The 25,151-nt window shown below is 43.6% G+C and overlaps 1 protein-coding gene and 1 long non-coding RNA gene across 4 annotated transcripts in view; one reads left to right on the forward strand and one right to left on the reverse strand.

The window, feature by feature from the left end:
- Positions 1-25,151, forward strand: part of OXR1 (oxidation resistance 1) — a 578,729-nt gene that overhangs the window by 496,133 nt on the left and 57,445 nt on the right. For all 3 annotated transcript variants that reach the window (XM_077271063.1, XM_077271064.1, XM_077271066.1), the window contains 5 exons: positions 1,174-1,281; positions 2,972-3,085; positions 5,699-5,851; positions 10,857-11,041; positions 16,010-16,785. In XM_077271063.1, coding sequence (XP_077127178.1) covers positions 1,174-1,281; positions 2,972-3,085; positions 5,699-5,851; positions 10,857-11,041; positions 16,010-16,785 — 1,336 coding nt within the window. The remainder of the gene's footprint in view (positions 1-1,173; positions 1,282-2,971; positions 3,086-5,698; positions 5,852-10,856; positions 11,042-16,009; positions 16,786-25,151) is intronic.
- LOC143782974 (uncharacterized) overlaps positions 16,145-25,151 on the reverse strand; it is a 28,956-nt gene continuing 19,949 nt past the window's right edge. Inside the window, exon 3 of the long non-coding RNA XR_013217074.1 lies at positions 16,145-16,257. This is a non-coding gene — a long non-coding RNA (uncharacterized LOC143782974). The remainder of the gene's footprint in view (positions 16,258-25,151) is intronic.

Here is a 25,151-nt window from a genome sequence, read left to right on the forward strand (position 1 = left end):
GGTGTGGGCTTTTTACATTTTTGCCCCAGTCAAGACCAGCACTGTCATTTCTAGGTCTGCTGTAAAGCAAATCGGCAACCACAATTGGCAATACAAATCTGTACACATTAAATGGATCTTGGACCAAAGGAGGCTGGTGTAATTGCTGTAAAAATCCTTATCAGACTTACCGACACTGGCCAGCATGTCTGTCCTTTCATCCTTTTTTTATTTTTTTATTTTATTGCAGTATTTTTCCATCGAGATAAAAATGACTCCTAAAACACGCATGCATAATTTTGCTGGGGTGATCTGGCCATAGTTCTGTTCCCCCACATCAAAAACTTTTACAATATCATCAGATATAGCCTAAGATGAGCATTTTATGAGTCCATGTGAAGTGACAGATGACATGAGTCTTTTTTTTTTAGTCTAAGCCCAGCCTGACTGACAGCTGCAGCTTGTACAGAGCCGTGTGAGATCTCAGCAGGGAGGAGGGACACTGAGGAGCTGTCAGTCATGGTATATGGATGGATATAGAGTTGTCGTGTTTCATAACTCATGTCAGAACAATTGTATAATCCATTATTAGTAATTAAGTAGGCAGCCCGAATTGGACACTCTGAAAGGCTGCTGATCTGCAGAGCGGCTGGTGTAGGCAGATTGTTGCAGGAAATTGTGGCAGAACTCCTGGTGTAGGAGAACTATGCACTGATACTCTGACAGCCTGAATTGGCCGTTCTGCAGATGTCTCTGATCACTGACGGCCATTGCTGGAGCAGCGGTTTGTGCGTGTCTCGCACTCCATGTCCTGCCACAACCCCCGTCTTACTCATGATCTCCACTATTTTAATTAACCTAGTGACTAACCCTGTAGACAAAACTAGTCTCTAAATTATTGAAGGTGTTTAATGGATTTTTGTGTTTTCATTATTTTCTTTATTTGCTAGAGAACTTCCATTAAGATGAGTGACACCAGAAGCGTCTGGTAGATGCTGTTCTTTATAACTTTTTCTTTTCTTATCTGTTATGTTTATGGCAGCTGATCCGACTCCTGTAAATGCCGATCTTCCACAACGCGCTCCGTCCTTCAGTCGGGTTGTTGGCGGCGTTCTCCCCTTCATTAGGCTCTGCTGTTACCTGACTGTGATGAGGAAACATGCTGACGTCTGCTTTCTTTTTCTCTACTTTCAGGTTGAGTCCAGAGATTCCTTAAATAGCATCGCTCTGAAGTTTGATACTACACCCAATGAGCTGGTTCAGCTGAATAAGCTGTTCTCCAGGGCCGTTGTGCCTGGACAGGTATGCGCCTCGTTCTGGTTGTAGAATTTTTGTTTTTCTCAGATCTTTTCTGTAAGTATTTGCCGGCTGGGGTTTATTTTTGCAATCTTTGTAGCACGTGCTAATGAGAATTGTTTTAAGGGTATGTGCACACAGGCGTCTTAGGCGGCACCCACCTTAGTAAGAGAATCTCCGCAAATAGCCTCCATAAAATGAACATGATACGCAGCAATGTGAAGACATCGCTGCTGTGCACATGGTCCGTTTTGTGTCCCTTTTTTACCACATCAGGGTTCGGAAACCGTGAAGCAGTTACAAGAAGTGACCTGCTCATCCAGCGGGCAGCTTCCACTAGCAAGTCACTCCCTCTTTATACTTCAGTATATAGAGTAGAAGATGCCGGCGGTGGAGACGATGCAAGAACAACTAAAGCCGTTCCACCGGCACTTTCCTAAAACGTCTTCACCTGGGAAAACTCAGTTGCATCGACGTCTACATGTCTCCGTGTGCACATGTTGTACTGAAGAGTGTGAAGTAATTGACTTATAGGGGTGTCTAATGTGGGCAAGACTTATTTTATATAAAATGGGTTCTGATTAGTGGGCGTCCTGGAAGCCATCTGTAATCTGTAGGAATGCTCAGTAGCAAGTGCTAATGTTCTCTGCAAATATTACACATATCCAATTGATGATCAAGAAGATTTCAGAAGAAATGCAAGTTTAACACTTATTCCTCAACCGATGGGAGATAAGTTGTTTGATCTCTGGAGGTCTGACTACTGCAGTTCCCCAGCAATTGCGAGGACGGGACGACTACATGGTGTAGGGGACAAGCTTGCGCACCTCCACTCTATTTGTTTTTTTTTTTTAATGGGATGATTAGCCTAGCACTTAGCTTGAATATGCCCTGGAATCACATGGACAATGACTGGAGTGTTAGTACTCGCCCTCCGCCTGAATGAGGAGGATGTGCAGCACAACCTCCTCTGTCCTGTTCCTCGTCTGAGACATTCATAGAAAGCAGAGTACAGCGCTCGGCTGTTTCCAGCAGAACCTCGATCTCTTGATTGCTGGGGGTGCAGTGATCAAACCACCAGGGTTCTCTGGTAGATGATGACCTTCAGTCTGTGGGGAAAAACAGTTTATTGGAACGTCCATGTAATGGATGAATGTACTCGGCTCGCTGGACACTGGCTAATACGTGAATGTGCTGAATAGAAAACCTCCCCTGCTCACACACAGTTCCCTAAATTAATGTTTGGCAATTGTTGTTGTACACGTCGATCATTATGTCTGTTCTGCTATTATGGAAGTAAAGTGATTTATGCAATAACCTCATTGCTGTGATTTCCTGAGCTGAAGCTACATTTAAAGGGAACCTGATGGCCGGATTGTCTACCGTGAACTAATTTACTTGGCTGCCTTTTATCTTTTTATAGCGGATTACCGGCCCCCCAGTGTATGGGACAAGCTCACAGTATAGGGAGAGCCTCACTTTTATCAAACCTGTTCCATACAATGGCACTGGCTTTAAAAAAGATAAATGCAGCCGTGTAATTAGATTATAGGTCTCATTTCTGCTGTCAAATTCCTTTTGCATTTATAGATCTTACACAACATATCAGCATCTAAGTGGCCAATGATGTCTATATATATTTATTTATTTATTTTTTTTTTTAAGAGAAAATTAATTTAATTGTATTATTTATTAGCTTTTATACGTACCGGATCCAGACTACATTTCCAGCGTGGAAAGCTCTCCATCAATTAGCCCCATAAGTCCTCTGTCTCCAACCTCATCTGAAGTTGAATTTGAGAAAAGTGCAGTAAGTAAAGATGTATAGTTTTTTTTTTTGTTTGTTTTTTTAAATCTTCCCTCCAAAAATTAAGAAATGCTAATGGCACCTTCTATGTAGATACAGAAGGTGCACATGTGTCCTCCCTTTTGCAGAATGATATACGGTTTGTGTAGTTCATAGTTTGGCCTTATGAAAGGGGCATTAAATATAAAAATAGCCAAGCATCTCCTCTTAATCTCTTCCACTCCTTTGATCCTCCTGAGTACTTTATGCAGAATTCTTCTGTGTTTAAGCTGTCACATCCGCCTCCTGCTATTCTTTCTTTTTCAATATCCTGTACATAAGCTGGGAAGTGGGAATAATAGAAATAATAAGAGAAAGTTGTGTTTGTTTTTTTTTTTTTTTTTTTTTTATAGTCCCATAGATTTACTTTGCCCATTTTGATCTGACACTGTCCAAGGGAAAATATCGGATATGTGATCTATCCCATCGATGCTCATATCCATAAGAAACCTGGATAGCACTCGTACAAGAAAAACTGACTTCTAGATGAGACCTGTGAGCCAGGTGACTGCAGCAGGAGCCTCTCCCCTATTCCTTGTCTGCAGTAAGACATTAGGATTAAAAAGCAGACTAAGGGTATGTGCACACGTTGTGGATTTCTTGCAGAAATTTCCTGAAGAAAACCGGAAATTTTCTGCAAGAAATCCGCATTTTTTTTTTTGCGTTTTTTTCGCGTTTTTTTAGCATTCTGCAAGCGTAATTAGCTTGCAGAATGCTAAAGTTTTCCAAGCGATCTGTAGCATCGCTTGGAAAACTGACTGACAAGTTGGTCACACTTGTCAAACATACTGTTTGACAAGTGTGACCAACTTTTTACTATAGATGCAGCTTATGCAGCATCTATAGTAAAAGATAGAATGTTTAAAAATAATAAAAAAATAAAAAAATGCTTATACTCACCCAGACATCTCATCAGCGGCGTCCGTTCGTCTTCCTATAGCTGGTCTGTGCGCACAGGACCTAGCGTGACGTCACGGTCACGTGAGCGGTCACATGACCGCTCACGACCAATCACAGGACAGTGACGTCATCGGCAAGGTCCTTCGCCGCACATCAGCTACAGGAACCGAAGCGGCAGCATGCAGTGGAGGCGGGAAGACATCGAGGGTGAGTATATCGCTATTTTTTATTTTAATTCTTATTTTTTGACCACTTATATGGTGCCCAGTGCGTGGAGGAGAGTCTCCTCTCCTCCACCCTGGGTACCAACCGCACATAATCTGCTTACTTCCCGCATCGTGGGCACAGCCCCGTGCGGGAAGTAAGCAGATCAATGGACCCCTAGGTGTGCGGAATCCCCTGCAATTCCGCATTTTAATGAACATGTTGCTTTTTTTTCCGCGATGCGATTTTTTTCGCGGAAAAAAAGGCTACATTTGCACAAAAAATGCGGAATACACTTAAAATAATGGGAGGCATATGTAAGCGTTTTTTTCGCGTTTTTATCACGTTTTTATAGCGAAAAAACGCGAAAAATACTTAACGTGTGCACATGGCCTAAGGCCATGTGCACACGTTCAGGATTTTTAGCGTTTTTTTCGCTATAAAAACGTGATAAAAACGCGAAAAAAACGCTAACATATGCCTCCTATTATTTACAAGGTATTCCGCATTTTTTGTGCAAATGTTGCGATTTTTTCCGCGAAAAAAATCGCATCGCGGAAAAAAAAGCAACATGTTCATTAAAATGCGGAATTGCAGGGATTCCGCACACCTAGGAGTCCATTGATCTGCTTACTTCCCGCACGGGGCTGTGCACACCATGCGGGAAGTAAGCAGATTATGTGTGGTTGGTACCCAGGGTGGAGGAGAGGAGACTCTCCTCCACGCACTGGGCACCATATAAGTGGTCAAAAAATAAGAATTAAAATAAAAAATAGTCCTATACTCACCCTCGATGTCCCGCGCAGTGTTCCCGCCTCACCGCTGCACGCTGCCGTTCGGTTCCTGTAGCTGATGTGCGGCGAAGGACCTTGCCGATGACGTCACTGTCCTGTGATTGGTCGTGAGCGGTCATGTGACCGCTCACGTGACCGTGACGTCACGGAAGGCCCTGTGCGCACAGACCAGCTATAGGAAGACGAACGGACGCCGCTGAGGAGATGTCTGGGTGAGTATAAGCATTTTTTTATTTTTTTTATTATTTTTAAACATTCTATCTTTTACTATAGATGCTGCATAAGCTGCATCTATAGTAAAAAGTTGGTCACACTTGTCAAACAGTATGTTTGACAAGTGTGACCAACTTGTCAGTCAGTTTTCCAAGCGATGCTACAGATCGCTTGGAAAACTTTAGCATTCTGCAAGCTAATTACGCTTGCAGAATGCTAAAAAAACGCAAAAAAAACGCAAAAAAAAAAATGCGGATTTCTTGCAGAAAATTTCCGGTTTTCTTCAGGAAATTTCTGCAAGAAATCCGCAACGTGTGCACATAGCCTAATGCTTTTAGGATTTCTACTGCCCATCTTTATCAGTCTGGAGGATTGTTGTATGGACAGGATCCTCTCCAGTTAACTTGTATAGTTCATTCCTAGATCAGGTGTTAATAACCTTTTAATTTTTGAAATGTTGTTGTAGGATCATGATCCCAGTCGCCATAAAGAGTCCACGTCCTGCCCAGCCTATCCTTCCATCCGGCCATCTAGGGTGGTGTCCTCCACATCGGAAGAAGAAGAAGCTTTCACTGAGAAGTTCTTGAAAATTAATTGCAAATACATAACTGACGGAAAGGTAATCTGCTGCATTACTTCTGATGTTTGGCTAAAGCTCACCTGGTAGTTTATCAGGAACCAGATTACAAGACGTCTTGCTGCACTAATCTTTCACCACAAATGTTAGGATTCTCACGTAACTTGTCAGCTATTCATTATTATTATATATATATTTTTTTTTTTTAAGTAGGTGGTTCATCATCATCATCATCATCATCATCATCATCATTTTGAATGCACTATAGCTTCCCAGCTTGCTTTGCTACTGCCATTATAACTTGTAAGGAAACTTTGCATCCGCGGACCTCTATGGTTGTCACTGTCGGATTGCTGTGAACGCCGCCCAGCGGTTGGGGCTCATAACAAGTGATCATTTCTGCTATACAGAGCAGGGCTGTAGACTATGGAGGCTAGTAAAGAAAAATGTTTTTAAAAATGTTAACAAAATAACAACAACAAAAAACTTTAAATCCCCCCCCCCTTCGCTTCATTCAGAATAAAACAATAAATAAAATAAATACCGTATAAGCCGAGATTTTAAGCCCCAAAAAGTGGGCTGAAAGTGCCCCTCTCGGCTTATACTCGAGTCATGGTCGGCGGGGGGGTGAGGGGGAGCGAAGACTGTCACATACTCACCTGCTCCTGACGCGGTCCCTGCATGTCCCAGGGTCTCCGGCGCCAGCACCTTCTTCCTCTGTTCAGCGGTCACGTGGTACCGCTCATTAAAGTAATGAATATGGACTCCACTCCCATAGGGGTGGAGCCGCATATTCATTCCTGTAAAGAGCGATACCACGTGACCGCTGACAGAGGAAACAGCTGCCGTGCCCGGCGACCATCTGTCCTGGAGAAGCTGCCAGGGACCGCGCCGGGAGCAGGTGAGTATTTCATATTCACCTGTCCCTCGTACCAGCGTCAGCACCGCTCAGTCGTCCGCACGTCCTCTGCACTGACTGTGCAGGTCAGAGGGTGCGATGACGTATTAGTGTGCGCGCCGCCCTCTGCCTGAACAGTCTGTGCGGAGAGATGGGACGCTGTGGAGCAGCGACGACAGGTGAGTATGTAATTATTATTATTTTTTTTTTTTTTTTAAATTGCTGCAGCAGCAGCATATGTGGCATATAGTTATATGGAGCATCTTATGGGGCCCTAATGAACTGTATGGAGCATTACATGTGGCACATTGTTATATGGAGCATCTGTTTGGCCATAATGAACTGGATGGGGCATTATATGGGGCATATTTGTATATGGGGCATCTTATGGGGCCATAATGAACTGCATGGTGCATTATATGTGGCACATTGTTATATGGAGCATCTTATGGGGCCATCATGAACTGTATGGAGCATTATATGGGGCTCCTGATTCAATATGGATATTCAAAAACATTTAACCTACTGATGTCTCAATTAAGTTTACTTTTATTGGTATCTATTTTTATTTTTGAAATTTACCAGTAGCTGCTGCATTTCCCACCCTAGGCTTATACTCGAGTCATTAAGTTTTCCTATTTTTTTTGTGGCAAAATTAGGGGGGTCGGCTTATACTAGAGTATATACGGTACATGTATTTGGTATCGCCGCTTTCAGAATCGCCGATCTATCGATATATAAAAAGAATCAATCCGATCTGTAAACTGCGTAATGAGTCAAAATGCCAGAATTAAGTTTTTTGGATTTTTTTTTTTTTTTTTGTAACATTGCATTGAAATGCTATAACAGGCGATCAAAAGGTGTCACAACTGCTGCACCCAGTAAACTAAAGGTACCTTTACACTAAACGACTCTACCAACGATCACGACCAGCGATACGACCTGGCCGTGATCGTTGGTAAGTCGTTGTGTGGTCGCTGGGGAGCCGTCACACAGACAGCTCTGTCCAGCGACCAACGATCAGGGGAACGACTTCGGCATCGTTGAAACTGTCTTCAACGATGCCGAAGTCCCAGGGTAACCAGGGTAAACATCGGGTTACAAAGTGCAGGGCCGCGCTTAGTAACCTGATATTTACCCTGGTTACCATTGTGAAAGTAAAAAAAAAAAAAAAAACACTACATACTCACATTCTGATGTCTGTCACGTCCCCCGCCGGCGTCCACAGGGTTAAAACTGCTTTCGGCAAGAGCGCTGGTAATGCACGCGCTGCTGCCGAGAGCTTCCCTGCACTGAATGTGTCAGCGCCGGCAGTAACAGCGGTAACGTCACCGCTGTGCTCTACTTTACGGCCGGCGCTGACAACACATCCGCTGCCCATTGTGAGTTCTGGGGAGGAGGGGGCGGAGTTTCAGCATGCGTGGTCGAAAATGGCAGACACGACGCACAAAAAAAGTTACATTGAACTTTTTGTGTGTCACGGCTGGCAAAACACAACGTGTGGCCATACGTCGCTAATGCAAGTCTATGGAGAAAAAAACGCATCCTGCAGGCAACTTTTTTTTTTTTTTCTCCAAAACGACGCATTGCGACGCACGCCATAAGACGGAAGTGTGAAAGTAGCTGAAGCCGGAGTACTCGGAAGAAACCCACACAAACACAGGGAGAACATAAACTCCTTGTAGATGTCTCTTTCTGGGATTTTAACCCAGGACCCCATCGCTGCAAGGCCACAGTGCTAACCACTGAGCCACTGTGCTCTCCTTCCTTGTTATGCAGCCCATGCAGACACCATGTAGTCACTATAATGTAGCAAGGCCACAGATTGCTCATAAGTGTAACTAGATTGCTTACACTTTTATTTATTTTCCCTTCTCTATATACGTCTCTAAACCCTTTAAAGGGATAGTCCAATATCTAAAAAGTCCTTTCTAATTATCTATCCTTACACCCTAACCACTTTTGCAATTTGCTTTTTTACACAATTCCGTACATTTCTCCCTATTTTCTTAATCCCTAAATGGTTGAAAGGAGTCTTAAGCGTGATGTCACAGGAGGCTGGGGCTGCACTCCTTTCCCTGCAGCATCTGTCCCCCCTCCTGGCACAGGACCGGACAGGGGCTGGGGCTGCACCTACTTCCCCACAGTGTCTATCACACCCCACTCCCGGAACAGGATGTCATTAGGGGCAGCACAACAGTTACTTGTGGTGATGAACACTGTGGGAGATGTGAGCGCAGCATCGGCTCTCTAGTTGTAGCAGTCGGTGGGGTCCGAACTGGATCACCACCGATCTGCACTACGTTTAATGGCCTACAACAAACTTAACCCCTTAGTGACGGAGCCAAATTTTTAAAATCTGACCAGTGTCACTTTGTCGTAATAACTCTGCAATGCTTCAACAAATCCCAGTGATTTTGAGATTGTTTTTTCATGACACATTATACTTTATGATAATGGTAAATTTAGGTCAATATGTTTTGTGTTTATTTATAAAAAATATCAAACATTTGTGAAAAAAAAATAAAATAAGCAATTTTCACCATTTTAATGATTATCCCTTTAATCCAGATACTCATACCACAGAAAACCATTAATAAACAACATTTCCCACATGTCGGCTTTACATCAGGACCATTTGTAAAATGTTATTTTATTTTTTAGCATTTTAGGAGGTTTAAAAATGTAGCACCAATTTTTCATTTTTTTCAAGGAAATTTACAAAAAAAATTTTTTTTTTTTAGGGACTTATCCATGTTTGAAGTGACTTTAGGGGTCCCATTTATTGGGAAACCCCCAAACATGATACCATTTTAAAAACGGCACCCCCTGACATATTGGAAACTGCTGTCAGGTAGTTTATTAACCCTTCAGGTGCTTTTCAGGAATTAATGCAAAGTGGTATGACGGAAATGAAAATGTGTATTTTTACCACCCAAATGCCTCTAACTTCTGAACAGAATACTATAGCTGTCAGACTCTTAAGGCCATGTTCACACTTTCCGGTTTTTACCGCGGAACCGCCGTGATTTTGATGCTGCTGTGCACATGCTGCGGGAAAAACCGCGCAGAAACGCAGCGGTTTACAACCCGCAGCATGTCCCTTCTTTGTGCAGAATCGCTGCGATTCTGCACCCATAGGAATGCATTGAACCGCTTACTTCCCGCATGGGGCTGTGCCCACGATGCGGGAAGTAAGCGGATAATGTGCAGATGGTGCCCGGGGTGGAGGAGAGGAGACTCTCCTCCAGGCCCTGGGAACCATATTAGTGTAAAAAAAAGAATTAAAATAAAAAATCATGTTATACTCACCTCTCAGCGCTGCACGCGGCCGGCCGGTCAGAGTTGCTGTGCGAACAGGACCTGCGGTGACGTCGCGGTCACATGACCGTGACGTCACGAAGGTCCTTCTCGCACATCATCTTTGGAACCGGACCGCCGGGTGCAGCGCCGAGGAGATCGGGACGTCAGAGGGAGAGTATATAAACTTTTTTTTTTTTTTTTTTTATTTTAAGATTACTATTGATGCTGCATATGCAGCATCAATAGTATAGGCGGAAACCCGCAGCAGAAACCGCGATAAATCTGCAGGGATAACCGCAGTGGTTTTGCCCTGCAGATTTATCAAATCCGCTGTGGGAGAACCCGCAGAGGTCACTCGCAAAGTGTGAACATGGCCTAAGGCCGCTATTTGGTCATGAATTGCCATGGCAAACATCAGGACCACACAATCATGATCTCAGGGCACCAGTTTGGATAAAGAGGAAGCCCCCACGCTCTGTTAACCATTTATAATGATGTAGTCACTATTGACAGCAGCATCTAAGGGGTTAAACAGATTTGGACGATGCAAGCACTGATCGTGGCTGATGCAGCAAGTTGTCAGCTATAGTGGACAGCCGACAGCTGCTGGATTGTTACCTGTATGGGGAGGATATTCTCATATATCTCAGGTCAGTTAAAAGACGTATTGGCTGTCATTAAGGGGTTAAAAATATATATTTTTAACATTTAATTGCATGCTAATAAATACATCTTTCTCTTGGGTTCATTGCTCTTCCTCCAGTTTTTCACAGAATCTTAAAAGTAGCTGCTATTTTTTAATAAACTAACTTTTTTTTTTTTTCTTGTTTTCTTCCCATCTTTTAGGGAATAGTCAGTGGTGTTCTCTTGGTGACGCCAAATAATATAATGTTTGATCCTCACAAGACGGATCCTCTGGTTCAGGAGAATGGCTGTGAAGAGTATGGCATCATGTGCCCGATGGAGGAGGTGACCTCAGCCGCTATGGACAAAGAAATCGTGAATAGTAAATTGAAGGATTCTATTCCTGTGTAAGAGAAGTCATATATTGGTTATATTAAATGTGCACATTTTAATAAAAAAAAAAAAATCTATAGTGTAAGAAAAATATATATTTTATAAAAATATATATTTGTTTTATTAATCATTCACCTCCAGTAAAATCAATGTACACCGTGTATTAGACAATTCCTATGTGCTTTTCCTGGGAAGACTTGGTGACTGCGCCACCATAATAATAATTTTAATAATAATTTTATTTATATAGCGCCAACATATTCCACAGCGCTTTACAACTTAAGGTACCTTCACACGAAACGACTTTGTAACGATATCGCTAGCGATCCGTGACGTTGCAGCGTCCTGGCTAGCGATATCGTTTAGTTTGACACGCAGCAGCGATCAGGATCCTGCTGTGATGTCGCTGAATAAAGTTCAGAACTTTATTTGGTCGTCCGATCGCCGTGTATCGTTGTGTTTGACAGCAAAAGCAACGATACCAGCGATATTTTACACTGGTAACCAGGGTAAACATCGGGTTACTAAGCGCAGGGCCGCGCTTAGTAACCCGATGTTTACCCTGGTTACCAGCGTAAACGTAAAAAAAAAAAAAAAAAAAACAGTACATACTCACCATCTGATGTCCATCAGGTCCCTTGCCGTCTGCTTCCCACACTGACTGAGCGCCGCAAAGTGAAAGTGAAAGTACACAGCGGTGACGTCACCGCTGTGCTCTGCTCTCACTGTACGGCGCCACTCAGTCAGAGCAGGAAGCAGACGGCAAGGGACCTGACGGACATCAGATGGTGAGTATGTACTGTTTTTTTTTTTTTTTTTTTTTTTTTTACGTTTACGCTGGTAACCAGGGTAAACATCGGGTTACTAAGCGCGGCCCTGCGCTTAGTAACCCGATGTTTACCCTGGTTACCCGGGGACCTCGGCATCGTTGGTCGCTGGAGAGCGGTCTGTGTGACAGCTCTCCAGCGATCAAACAGCGACGCTGCAGCGATCGTCATCGTTGTCGCTATCGCTGCAGCGTCGTTTCGTGTGAAGGTACCTTTAGAGGGGACTTGTACAGACAATAGACATTACAGCATAACAGAAATCACAGTTCAAAACAGATACCAGGAGGAATGAGGGCCCTGCTCGCAAGCTTACAAACTATGAGGAAAAGGGGAGACACGAGAGATGGATGGTAACAATTGCTTTAGTTATTTGGACCAGCCATAGTGTAAGGCTCGGGTGTTCATGTAAAGCTGCATGAACCGGTTAACTGCCTAAGTATGTAGCAGTACAGACACAGAGGGCTATTAACTGCATTAAGTGTGTGAGAACATGATGCGAGGAACCTGATTTTGTGTTTTTTGTTTTTTTGTTTTTTTTTATTAGGCCACACAGGGATGGTTAGGTTAATGCATTGAGGCGGTAGGCCAGTCTGAACAAATGCGTTTTTAGGGCACACTTAAAACTGTGGGGATTAATCGTATTAACCTAGGTAATGCATTTCAAAGAATCGGCGCAGCACGTGTAAAGTCTTGGAGACGGGAGTGGGAGGTTCTGATTATTGAGGATGCTAACCTGAGGTCATTAGTGGAGCGGAGGGCATGGGTAGGGTGGTAGACTGAGACCAGAGAGGAGATGTAGGGTGGTGCTGAGCCATGGAGTGCTTTGTGGATGAGGGTAGTAGTTTTGTACTGGATTCTGGAGTGGATGGGTAGCCAGTGTAATCACCATCTAAAAGATCCTGTGTGCACAGGGCTATTAATATTTTAGAAGACCCCTCTACAGTAGCTAGAGTGGATTTTTTTTTTTTTTTTTATATATAGCTTAAAGGGAAAAAAAACAAAAAACAAAAACACTGCCTCTACTCGCCCTCCCTGGGTCCTGCGCCAAGTTTCCACCACTGCTCCTCGTGTCTTATTGTCTGTAGTGCTGACGTCACGTCAACAGAGCTGCAGCTAATAACTGAGCTCCAGTAGGTGCCGTGTGCCTCACAGCCACTGAGATCACTGATTTTCATTGTTGACGGCGCTGCAGGTACTCGGTAAGTTCAGCAGCTTGTGCAATCTCCTCCTCTTATACACCTGAGGAAGGCTGGAGACAGCTGAAACGCGTTGTTCTTAATACATATTGTTTACTGTGGCACCGATCCTTTACTTCTTTTACATATGGTGTCAAAGGAGATGAGGATCAGGGTTTGAAATCTTAACTCTCGATCCTTTTTATTTTCACATGGGGAAGGTCGCCGACATAGTTGTCTGTCATAGAATACATGAGGCCAATTCATGTGCACGGCGTCAGAGTTGGCTGAACTCTCACGCCAAGCAGTCGGTAAGGTCGTCTGACGTCCCGCCTATAGGCAAGTGATAAAATGTCCTAGTATGTCAGAAGGTCCAGAGCCTGAAGATGGCAGTACACATAAGCGACTTTGCAAAACCAGAAGTGATGGCGCACCACAAAAACAACCTTCCGCAGTTTTTGTGGCACCATTGATTTACAATGGGGTCCGTGTCCATAAGCCGTGAAATATGTCGAGCAAGTGTAAGGCTGTGTGCACACATTGCGGATTTTTCGCTATAAAATGCATAAACGCATACATTATGCATCCCATCATTTAGAATGCATTTCCACGAATAAAACGCATCATGGTAAAAAAAACTCAGCATGTTAATTAATTTTGTGGATTTTTCGCGTTTTTTCTGTTTAATGCATTGGGAAGCTCTGGAAAAAACGCGACAAACGCATGCGGATTTCTTGCAGAAAATGTCCGGTTTAGCTCAGGAAATTTCTGCAAGAAATCCTGAACGTGTGCACATAGCCTAAGGCTGTGTGCACACGTAGCAGATTTTTTGCGTGTTTTTCGCGTTTTTTCGCTATAAAAACGCTATAAAACCGCGAAAAAAACCCGCTAACATTAAGCATCCTATGTAACAGAATGCAATCCGCATTTTTTGTGCACATGCTGCATTTTTTTCCTGAGCGGAATCGCAATCCAGAAAAAAACGCAGCATGTTCATTAAAATTTGTAATCAGATAAGGGTGATCCAATATTCGTGTATGCTGACAATGCATAAATTTCCGTCCGTGTCACTAACAACTCACACGAGCAGTGACACAGAAAGCACACATTTTTTATATATTAAAACATTCTTTTTATTTCACATATAAATACTTTAAAAATACAGTACAAATAATTGTCAACCGGAATATCTCAAATAGAAAAAGGGACCGACAGACTACTCCTCAAAATTAGCAAAGAATATAGCCCTAAATACACAGACACGGCTAGGCACCAGTAATCAATAAATCCCTACAGTAATAAATAATTCTGTAAGAATGGAGGGTATGATCCTATGTGCTGCAGCCGCTGATTATATTGTACATATTTGCCACTAAATTTTGTGTCTCCACTACAAATTACCCTTGAAAAAATCATAGGGTTTGTGAAGTACCATGGACAAAGTCCTACAAAAAATCTTACAATAGAAATTGTTATGCTTACATTGCTGTGCAAGGAGTGTCCGGTCCCTCTTACCCCGACGCGCGTTTCGTGCCACAACTTCTTCAGGGGACGCCTGAATTTATGTTCATTAAAATTGCAGAATCGCGGCGATTCTGCACACATAGGAGTGCATTGATCTGCTTACTTCCCGCACGGGGCTGTGCACACCATGCGGGAAGTAAGCAGATCAAGTGTGGTTGGTACCCAGGGTGGAGGAGAGGAGATTCTCCTCCACGGACTGGGCACCATGTATTTGGTAAAAAAAAAAAAAAGAATTTAAAATTAAAAAATAGCGATATACTCACCTTCTGGCGGCCCGACCTTCTCAGCGGCTTCCGTGGTGTGTGTGAAGGACCTGCGATGACGTCGCGGTCACATGACCGCTACGTCAATGGAAGGTCCTGAACACACAGCATTAGGAACGGAAGCCGCTGAGGTCTGCAGGTGAGTATAACCGTTTTTTAATTTTTTTTATTATTTTTAAACATTCTATCTTTTACTATAGATGCTGCATAGGCTGCATCTATAGTAAAAAGTTGGTCACACTTGTCAAACACTATGTTTGACAAGTGTGACCAACCTGTCAAACAGTTTTCCAAGCGATGCTACAGATCGCTTGGAAAACTCTAGCATTCTGCAAGCTAATTATACTTGCAAAACGCTAGTTTTCTGCAGGTATATGCATGCAAATTCTGCATGCGATATACCCGCGGCAGGAGGCGCAGAATTGCCGTGGAAATTTCTGCGGCAATTCTGCTATGTGTGCACTTAGCCTAAAACCAGCCTTAAATACCCTTCACAAACATAATAAATGGGAAGCCAAATCTGTCACTGTGCACCACAGATAACTGGATAATCAGTTGGGCTCCGCTATATTTTTACAGACTGGATCTTGGAGAGAATGGCTCATGAGCTTCGTTGTAAGTAGATCATTACCTTGTGTTTGGAGGAAGGAAAAATGGATCCTAAATGGAGCAGGTGATGGCAGTGTGCCTGGTCATAGATATATGCGGCACGCTTCGGATTAACAGTACTTTACAGCCCCCAAATATTGTCCGCCTATGAGAGACAAGTGTTTTGCTACCCACAGCCATGGCTTCCTCGGTAGAAGGAAATCTCCACGACATCTTAAGGGTTGTCTGGGCATACAGTATTGGTCACCTGTCTGTAGCAGATTGTTTGGGGTCTGACATCCGATTCTTCTGTCTTTGAGGGGAGGTAAGCTGTCACCAGAGGTCTCCAGCATACAAGAAGATAGATAGATAACTGTCAATCCTTTGTTTTAAGTGACCCTCTGGTCCTGGAAGAAAATATGATGGTGTAAACAGAACAGTGTTACCTGGTGCCCCTACTTTGTTGCCTTTTGCTCCTTTGGGATTTTTCTGCCTGCACTGGAGGTTGACGTTAACTTTTTTGTTTCTGTTCATTTTGCCTTTTTTTTTTTTTTTTTTTCTTAATAAAATTTCTGATAAAATAAGCCAATCTTTTTCTTTTTCAGAGACATGGAGCAGCTGTCATATATGCGGGATCTCTGCCACCTTAAGAAGTCTTCACAAGGTAATGCACATGAACTAGACAGCAAAATGTGGGATACCGGAAACGACAGTGCCAGCACGGCACCTCGCAGCACAGAGGAGTCTCTCTCGGAGGATGTGTTCACCGAATCCGAGCTTTCTCCAATACGCGAGGAGCTGCACTCCTCCGACGAACTGCGGCAAGACAAATCTTCGGGAGCATCCTCCGAATCTGTAAAGACAATAAATCACACACTAGAAAGTGGTTCAACGAACCTCTCAGACTCCACAGATGCTGCACCCGATTCCAAAGACAGCGTCGACCCCTCTGCCAATGACAGCGGATTTGTTAGCAACGCCAACGATTTAGAAAAGAGTGAGTCTTCTCGACAGGTAGGTGAAGACTTGGAGGAAAAGAAGGCAGAATCTTCTGCAGCACAAAGCAGCCACGAGGCCGGTGGCCAGGAAAGCCGGCACGTTGGGTGCAAAGATGGCAAGCGGCCACTAGACAGTGAGCATAAAGCCAAGGACCAAAGTATTGAGAGTCAAGAAGATGTGTCCGAGAATGAGACCAATGCCACAAACCCAGACCTGTCTGCGCCTCAGGCATCTGGTGAATCCGAAACAGAAGTGGAGGAACTCCGCAAACTGTGGAAGAATCTGACTATGCAACAGGCCAAGCAACAGAGGGAAGACTTGCAGCATGCGACGCACAAAGAGGCCCAGCCGAAGGTGGGCAGCACAGAATCCGCTGTAGAAGGTAATGAGTAGTGGGCAAACAGTAATGCACCCCTGATTCCACAGTAGCAAAACATTTAGCCCCCAAATTATTTGGTTTGACAAAGATGCAGCTGTTTGAAAATGTGATGTTACCAAAAAGGGTTTTTACCACAGATTTCTGACATCCCATGTATGCTGGTCTGAGTACGGACTGGCCATGTGTCTCCATACCAGAACTTGAAAGCCTCCTATGCGTTGATGAGGCTCTCAATTCTGGGTCTGGAGCATGTGCCCAGTCCATGGATATTGTAGTCCGTACTCTGACTGTGATATATGGACATTACAATATCAATCAGACATTTATGGTTTTATTTTTCTGAATGGGGACAAAATGGAATTCGTCTTGATACCCCCTACTGTTTTTTGTTTACCCTTCCCCCTTTGTTTAAAGGATTCTTCATCTAAAAATTATAGGGGTCTTAAACTGAGACCCTAAAGGGAACTTGTCTGAGTTTTTCTTATTTACCTAAAGGCGTTACGGTACAATATGTGTAAAGACCTTCTGTCCTTCTGGTTTTCCCTGTTCAAAACCTGGATTTTACAGATGTAATATTGTCGCCATGAGTTGCTGTGTCCCGGTCATCTGGGTGCAGATAATCTGCAAATGAGTGTAGATATATACTTTTGTTCCTTATCTTTCTCCTGTATCATGCTGGTGATCAACTGAGGAGCGAGAACTTTCTCAGGCGATCGGGTAATTTATACATTTACACAGGCCAATGGGCTGCCGAAAATTAAATAATTTGCCACCCTATGGGTGGGGCCGGACGATTGTGTTAGGCTACGTTCACATTTGCGTTGTGCGCTGCAGCGTCGGCGCCACAATGCAAACAAAAACGCATGCACAACGCTGCGTTTTGCGCCGCATGCGTCCTTTTTTTCATTGATTTTGGACGCAGCAAAAATGCAACTTGCTGCGTCCTCTGCGCCCGGACGCGGGCGCCACAGTGACGCATGCGGCGCACAACGCAAGTGCGACGCATGTCCATGCGCCCCCATGTTAAATATAGGGGCGCATGACGCATGCGGCGACGCTGCGGCGCCCGACGCTGCGGCGCAGAGCGCAAATGTGAACGTAGCCTTAGTTGTCGTTCTGTCTTTCACTGTACGTCACCCTGTATAACAGTCTTTTAAGCAAGTGCCAATGCACTTGGTATATGGTCAATAAATGATTGATTATGTGTATGGACTGAAATCTGCACATCCATATGCATCTTAGGCTAGTTTCACAAGTCGGCGTATGGACTGCGATTCATGGCCTGACCGCAGGTCTCCTGATCCGAACACAACAGCCTCGTGAAGCTGTCAAGTTCGGGTCAGGAGAATCTCTGCCAACCATAACTCACACACCGAGTAGTACATTAATCCCGTATGTGGGAAGGGTCCAGGCGCTAGGAACAATCATGACTGTTCAATGCTGTCTTCACCCAGATTACTGGATCACAGGGACTGACGGTATAACATGGTCTCCCTGCTCCTCAAATTGTGGATTTGCTAAAGGATGTTTTAAAACCAGGATGATACAGTACGTGTAAATGCCTTTATATAGGGAAAGCTCATGATCAGTTCCTTTTTAAAATGAACACCAAGCCCAAAAACTGGTGCGGTTCGTGAGGGAGGTCACCTAAATGATTGTTCAAACAAAACTTAAAATGATTGTAACATGTAAATTAGTAAACGAGCGCCATACTTGCTATATATTGACAGCTGATGCTCATCTACAGACTGCCGACTGCAGCAGGAGCCTCTCCCCATTATACTATCAAAAATAGGACAAAAATTTAAAGGTGCATCAAAAGGATTTTCATAAATTTAGCCAAAAAAAAAGACTTGGAAATGTAGCCAAATTCGAATTTTGTTTTTTGATCATCCCAACCAGTAAAAGCAGAATTGTGTCTGCGTGTGGCAAAGTTAACCCGTCTAATTTGTCAATAGTTACACCAAATCCAAGTTCTATAGCAAAGGCCCAGAGATCTAGACCCTGAAGCTGCACACCGCTGTTTCAGGAGGCTGAAGGTGTCTGTATCATTAATCCTAAGGCCAACCATCCTACAGGCCGTATATACTGAGTAAAGGCAGCGTCATTGGAACTGGACTAGCTTTCTCCAGTCCTCCTCTGCTTCTCATAGTCCTGCCCAGGTAGGAAAGATTTCTGTCCTCTTGCAAAACTTCCTACTTTTGTGTGTTAAGGCTGTGAAAAAAAATGTATGTATGTACGCTTTTCATGGCCAGAAGACTTATACACTGCTCATAAAAAAGGACACTTAAAACCACACACCGCAACTCCCAAGTCAATCACACTTCTGTGAAATCAACTTGTCCAGTTATGAAGCAACACTGATTGTGGATCTGTTTCTCCTGCTGTTGTGCAAATTGAACAGACAACAGGTTGAAATAGTCATTTAGCAAGACAACCCCTATAAAAGTGGTTCTGCAGGGGGGGACCTCAGACCATTTTTCTGTTCTCATCCTTTATGGCTGTTGTTTTGGTCACTTCTGCATTTTGTCACTGCTCTCACCCCTAGAGGTACTGTACAGTAGCATGAGGCGGTGTCTACAACCCACAGAGGTTGCTCGGGTAGTGCAGCTCATCCAGGATGGCACATCAATGTGAGCTGTGGCAAGAAGGTTTGCTGTGTCTGTCAGCGTAGTGTCCATAGGCTGGAGGCGCTACCAGGAGACAGGCAATTACACCAGGAGTTGTAGAGGGAATCGTAGGAAGGCAACAACCCAGCAGCAGGACCGCTACCCCCTCCATTGTATAAGAAGGAGCAGTGCCAGAACCCTGCAAAATCACCTCCAACAGGCAACGAATATCCATGTGTCTACTTAAACTGTCAGAAACAGACTCCATGAGGGTGGTATGAGGGCCCGACATCTACTACTGGTTGTTGTGCTTACAGACCAACACCGTGCAGGACAATTGGCATTTCCCAGAGATCACCAAGATTGGCAGATTAGACATTGGCACTGTGTGCTCTTCACGGATGAGAGCAGGTTCACACTGAGCACATGTGACAGTCTGGAGAGCGATCTGCCGCCTGCAGCATTCTCCAGCGTGACAGGTTAGCAGTGGGTCAGTAATGGTGTGGGGTGGCATTTCTTTGGAGGGCAGCACAGCCCTCCATGTGCTCGCCAGAGGTAGCCTGACTGCCATTAGGTATCGGGAAGAGATCCTCAGACCCATTGTGGCACCATATACAGGTGCACTGGGTTTCTTCTGATGTATGACAATGCTAGGCCTCATGTGGCTAAAGTGTCAGCAGTTCCTGCATTATGGAGACATTGAAGCTATGGACTGGCCTGCCCGTTCCCCAGAACTGAATCCAAATGAGCACATCTGGGACATCATGTCTTGTTCCATCCACCACCGCTTTATTGCACCATAAACTGTACAGGAGTTGACTGATGCTTTAATTCAGTTCTGGGAGGAGATGCCTCAGGAGGCGTTGTAGGGAGATCATACAGGCACATGGAGGCCACACACACTACTGAGCATCATTTCTTTGTCTTGTGGTATTTCCACTGAAGTTGGATCAGCCTGTAATTTGATTTTCCACTTTGATTTTGAGCAGCGTTCCAACTCCAGACCTCCATGGGATATTTTAATTTTGATTTACATTGATCAGTTTTATGTTTTATTGTCCTCAACACATTCCACTATGTAATGAATAAATATCTGCAACTGGAATGTTTCATTCAGGGATTGCTAGGATGTGGGATTTTAGTGTAATATATATATATATATATATATATATATATATATATTATAATTTTTTTTTTTTTTTGAACAGTGTGTTTTTCAAAAGGACGGAAATCTTAGAAATGTGTGTGAAGTGATTCTAGTAATGCTGCAAAGCTTTGTGATCAATTTAATAATTCACTCCCACATTCCCCTATTTTTTTTTTTCCTTGTCGGTACAGAAGGTAGGATTGGTGTGTTTTGTTTTTTTTTTTGTTTGTTTGTTTTTTTGTTTTTTTAACCCAATTTTGCACAATCCTTATTCATTCGCCCTATTAAAAAAAAAAAAAAAAAAAATCTCTTCTCTGCTAGAGCGGAGGTCTGCTGTAACGAGCCGCACTTGCTCCAGAGCAGCGTCCCCCCCCCCCAAACTGTTCTCTCCAGCCTTTGTAAGACTATAAGGGCACAATCACACAACTTTATAAATTGGACAGAGATCACCATTTTTTCCCCCCCCCCCATTTTTATGATGGTTTTTATTATGAAATTATCAAAAAATGCAATTGCATCACCTTTTGTCCATGTGTCTACAGCTTTGCCCTGATCAACGAAATAAAACTGAACTGTAACGCCAAACTCTGCCCGTAGACCACTGTAATTTATGCAGACCGCCCCTACAGTAGCCTACCTGATGAAGAGACCAATAATGATCATTGGGGTTATTTCCATGTGGGTTGGATCATGAAAATATACAAATAGGATGTATTGTGATTTGGATGTCCTTTATCTCGTCATTTATTCTTTTATAGCTGATGCATTAAGATGAGAATTTTGCTGGTGAGAATTAGTAATTAATCATCTGGAGCTATGATGATCTTGTCCCCGTCAGTTTTCGGGTGTACGGTGTAGTCTGGAGAGATGGCTGTCGGCTGAACGATCGTTCGGCTGGTGCTTTATCTAACCTGGGGGTCATTATCATTATTTGATGGTCTCACCCTCTCGTCCTAGTCATACAGCCTGACAGATTCTTTCAGCTGGAGCAGAGATTTCATGAAAAAAAGAACCATTAGAATTAATATCTAATTTAGTCCATCTTAATCAGTGACTTGGGGATAATTACAGGTTTATGCCACGTCCTACGCGGCAAGTAAACTGGTTATAGAGGTGGCAGACCGGACTGGTCGGAGTAAAGCTGCATTAACACTAAAAGAACGATGTTGTTAAAGAGGGTGCCCTCTCGATAAGGGACATGTTGCACTTGTGGACTGTATTTTCAGGTATACAAAGTGAGCAGACTGGGAATTGCTGCGGTTTTGCGTGTCTGTAAATTCCTGCTCCGTGCTGGTTACATGTCTGCCGTGTAGTCCTTGTACAGACGTGAACACACTGGCTTCCAGTTCTGTAAGATAAGATGTGAACAGCAGTGTTGTTGCCATACGTATCAACCTCAGGATCAAGATTAAGGCTATGTGCACACGCTGCAGATTTCCGGCGGATCCGCAGCGTTTTTTCCACGCAGAAACTCTGCAGAACCGCAAGTGATTTACAGTACAATGTAAATCAATGGGGAAAATAAAAATGCTGTGCTAATGGTGCGGAAAATTCCACACGGAGTCCGCAGCGGATTAAAAAAAGGACCATGTCAATTCTTTGTGCATTTCTGCAGAGTTTCTGCACCCATTCGATTATAGGAAAATGCGCAAAATCCGCAGTAAAAATGTACAAAATCCGCATTAAAAAAGTCCAGATTTTGACCTGCGTTTTCTGCGAAGCGATGCAGAATCCGCACAGAAAATTCCACAGGCAAATCTGCAACGTGTGCACATACCCTAAGCTTATTTATGTAAGAAAATCACAAATGTGCGTATTTAATGAGTGTCTCAGGGTGTCACCGCCATATCAAAGCTGAAATCTTAAAGGGAGTTTGTCTCCCCAAAACTTAGATTAAACAACTTTAAATTCCTATAAAAATCATGCCTGTAGTACAGACTTCACTAATGTAATTTTACATGAAAAGGTTTATTACATTTGTAAATGAGGTGTCCTTGGCATGGCTAAGGGCTCAATGTACTGTTCTTGCCCCCTCAATTACGATCCTCTGCAGCTCCCCTTTTGATTGATTGCACTCATTTTGGAGTGCTGCCTACATTGCATCCCCAGACCCTGCGCACTGACACTCCGAGAGCCCGGCACGTTCTCTTTTAGCTCTCCTGTCTGATGTGGCCACTTCTTGCACAAAGGATCTCACAGTAGCAAGTGACTGCTTGCAGGAGAGCGACACAAGCACATGCCCATACTTGCACACGGTGTGTGCCCTCAGCTTCTGCAGTGTCTGTGTGTGATCTGAGGATTTATTTCAGGCACCACTGCAAAACTAGTGCCATCAGTCAACCTAAGAGGAGGTGCAGAGGATTGTAATTCAGGGGGCCGGAATGGTGCTCTGATCCTTTGTCCACAACGACGCTGCAGTGCAGACCCCTCATTTACATACCGCAGGTGAAATAAAGTATTGAACAGGTCAACAATTTTCTAAGTAAACATATATTTCCCAAGGTGCTGTTGACATGAAATTCTCACCAGATGTTGGTGACAACCTATCCATTCCAAAGCAAAGAAATCAATTCATAGATGTCCATAAATTATGTGTAATAATAAGAAATGACACGGGGAAAAAGTATTGAACACGCCTACTGAAATTTAATATATTGTACAAAAGCCTTTGTTAGTGATAACTTCTTCAAGATACTTCCTGTATGGAGAAACTAGTCACAGGCATTGCTCAGGTGTGATTTTGTCACATTCTTACACACAAACGCCCTTAACATCCTGAACGTTCCATGAGCTCCTTCTATGAACTCTGAGCTTTAGTTCCTTCCATAAATTTTCTATTGGATTCAGGTCAGGTGATCGGCTCGGCCATTCTAGGAGATTTATTTTCTTTCTCTAAAACCAATTGAGAGTTTCCTTGTCCGTGTGTTTGGTATTATTGTCTTGCTGAAATGTCCACCCTCATTTCATCTTCATCATCCTGGTAGATGGCTGCAGATTTTTATCAGGGATATTTCTGTACGTTGGTTCATTCATTCTTCCTATAATCATGTGCCAGTGCCATATGCTAAAACGACCCCACACCATGATGTTACCACCTACAAACCTCACTGTTGTGGTGTTTTTGGGGTGATATGCGGTGCATTCTGGCATCCAAAGAGTGTGTTTTATGGCATCCAGAGAGTTCAATTTTAGTCTCATCTGACCAAACTAACATTTAGACAAGTCAGTGAAATACTGGTAGAATATATTGAGCAAACTGAAAATGCTATTGAACAAGCCTTTTGTTCAGCAGTGGAGTCTTGCATGGTGAGTGTGCATACAGGTCATGGAGGATGAGTCCATTAGGCTACTTTCACACTAGCGTTAACTGCATTACGTCGCAAATCCGTTTTTTGCCGAAAAAACTGATGCGTCAAAAAAAGTGAAAAACGTATGCAACGCATACAGCATTTCGACGGAGCCGTCGCAAATCCGCTAAACGTTTCCGTCGAAAATACTGGATGCGTTGCATCCGTTTTTACGACGGATCCGTTTTTAAAATGGGAGGCTCCCAAATTTGATTGGCTACTGGAAAATATGGAAAACTATATAGTTACTGTTTTTACAGCCCATCTTTGAGGGTTTTAGTTTTGAGGCAGCGATGGAAGGTGTTCTTGTGAGGATTGCTAGTTTGGTTACCGACGTTATCTTTGAGACGAATCGCCTGGATATCATAGTGCGGGAGAAGGAGGCGGCAGCGGAAAGACGTAGGATGCTTCTGCAGCAACGGAGACGGAGACGACTGTGGATTCATCCGATTAATGAACTACGGATGATGATAAAGGGATCCTAACCCTACCCCTAACCTCACACCTAACCGTTTAATGAACATTTTCTGACAGTCATAGTGCCACGTATTTCAGTGCCACGTACTATAAATACTATAACTACGTGGTTATACGTGGCACTGAAATATCGTGGCACTTAAATACGTGGCACTTAAATACGTGGCACTTAAATACGTGGCACTTAAATACGTGGCACTTAAATACGTGGCACTTAAATACGTGGCACTTAAATACGTGGCACTTAAATACGTGGCACTTAAATACGTGGCACTTAAATATGTGGCACTTAAATACGTGGCACTTAAATACGTTTCACTTATATACGTGGCACTTATATACGTGGCTCTTATATACGTGGCACGTATATAAGTGCCACGTATATACGTGGCCATATATGTGGGGTTGAAGGCCAGGTTTATATAGATTTGGGGGTGTCTGGCCAATTGGCAACAAAATCCAGCTTCTGAGCATGCTCAGTGTAAAAAAACGTATTGCAGCGCTGCATTGCGTCGTACGACGTGTCCCGACGCATCCGTCGCTCATAGGCTTCCATTGTAGCCAACGACGCATGCCGCAGGATGCGTCGCAACACGTTTTTTAGGCGGAGACAAAAAACGCTACAAGCAACGTTTTTTGCCGACGACGTATCGCCAAATTTCGACGCATCCGTCGTAAAACGTACACGACGTATGTCAATCCGTCGCAATACGTCGCCAATACAAGTCTATGGGGAAAAAACGCATCCTGCAAACACTTTTGCTGGATGCGTTTTTTTAAAAAAAAGAC

The sequence above is a fragment of the Ranitomeya variabilis genome, chromosome 6 (assembly GCF_051348905.1).
Source record: "Ranitomeya variabilis isolate aRanVar5 chromosome 6, aRanVar5.hap1, whole genome shotgun sequence".
Classification (NCBI taxonomy): Eukaryota; Metazoa; Chordata; class Amphibia; order Anura; family Dendrobatidae; genus Ranitomeya; species Ranitomeya variabilis.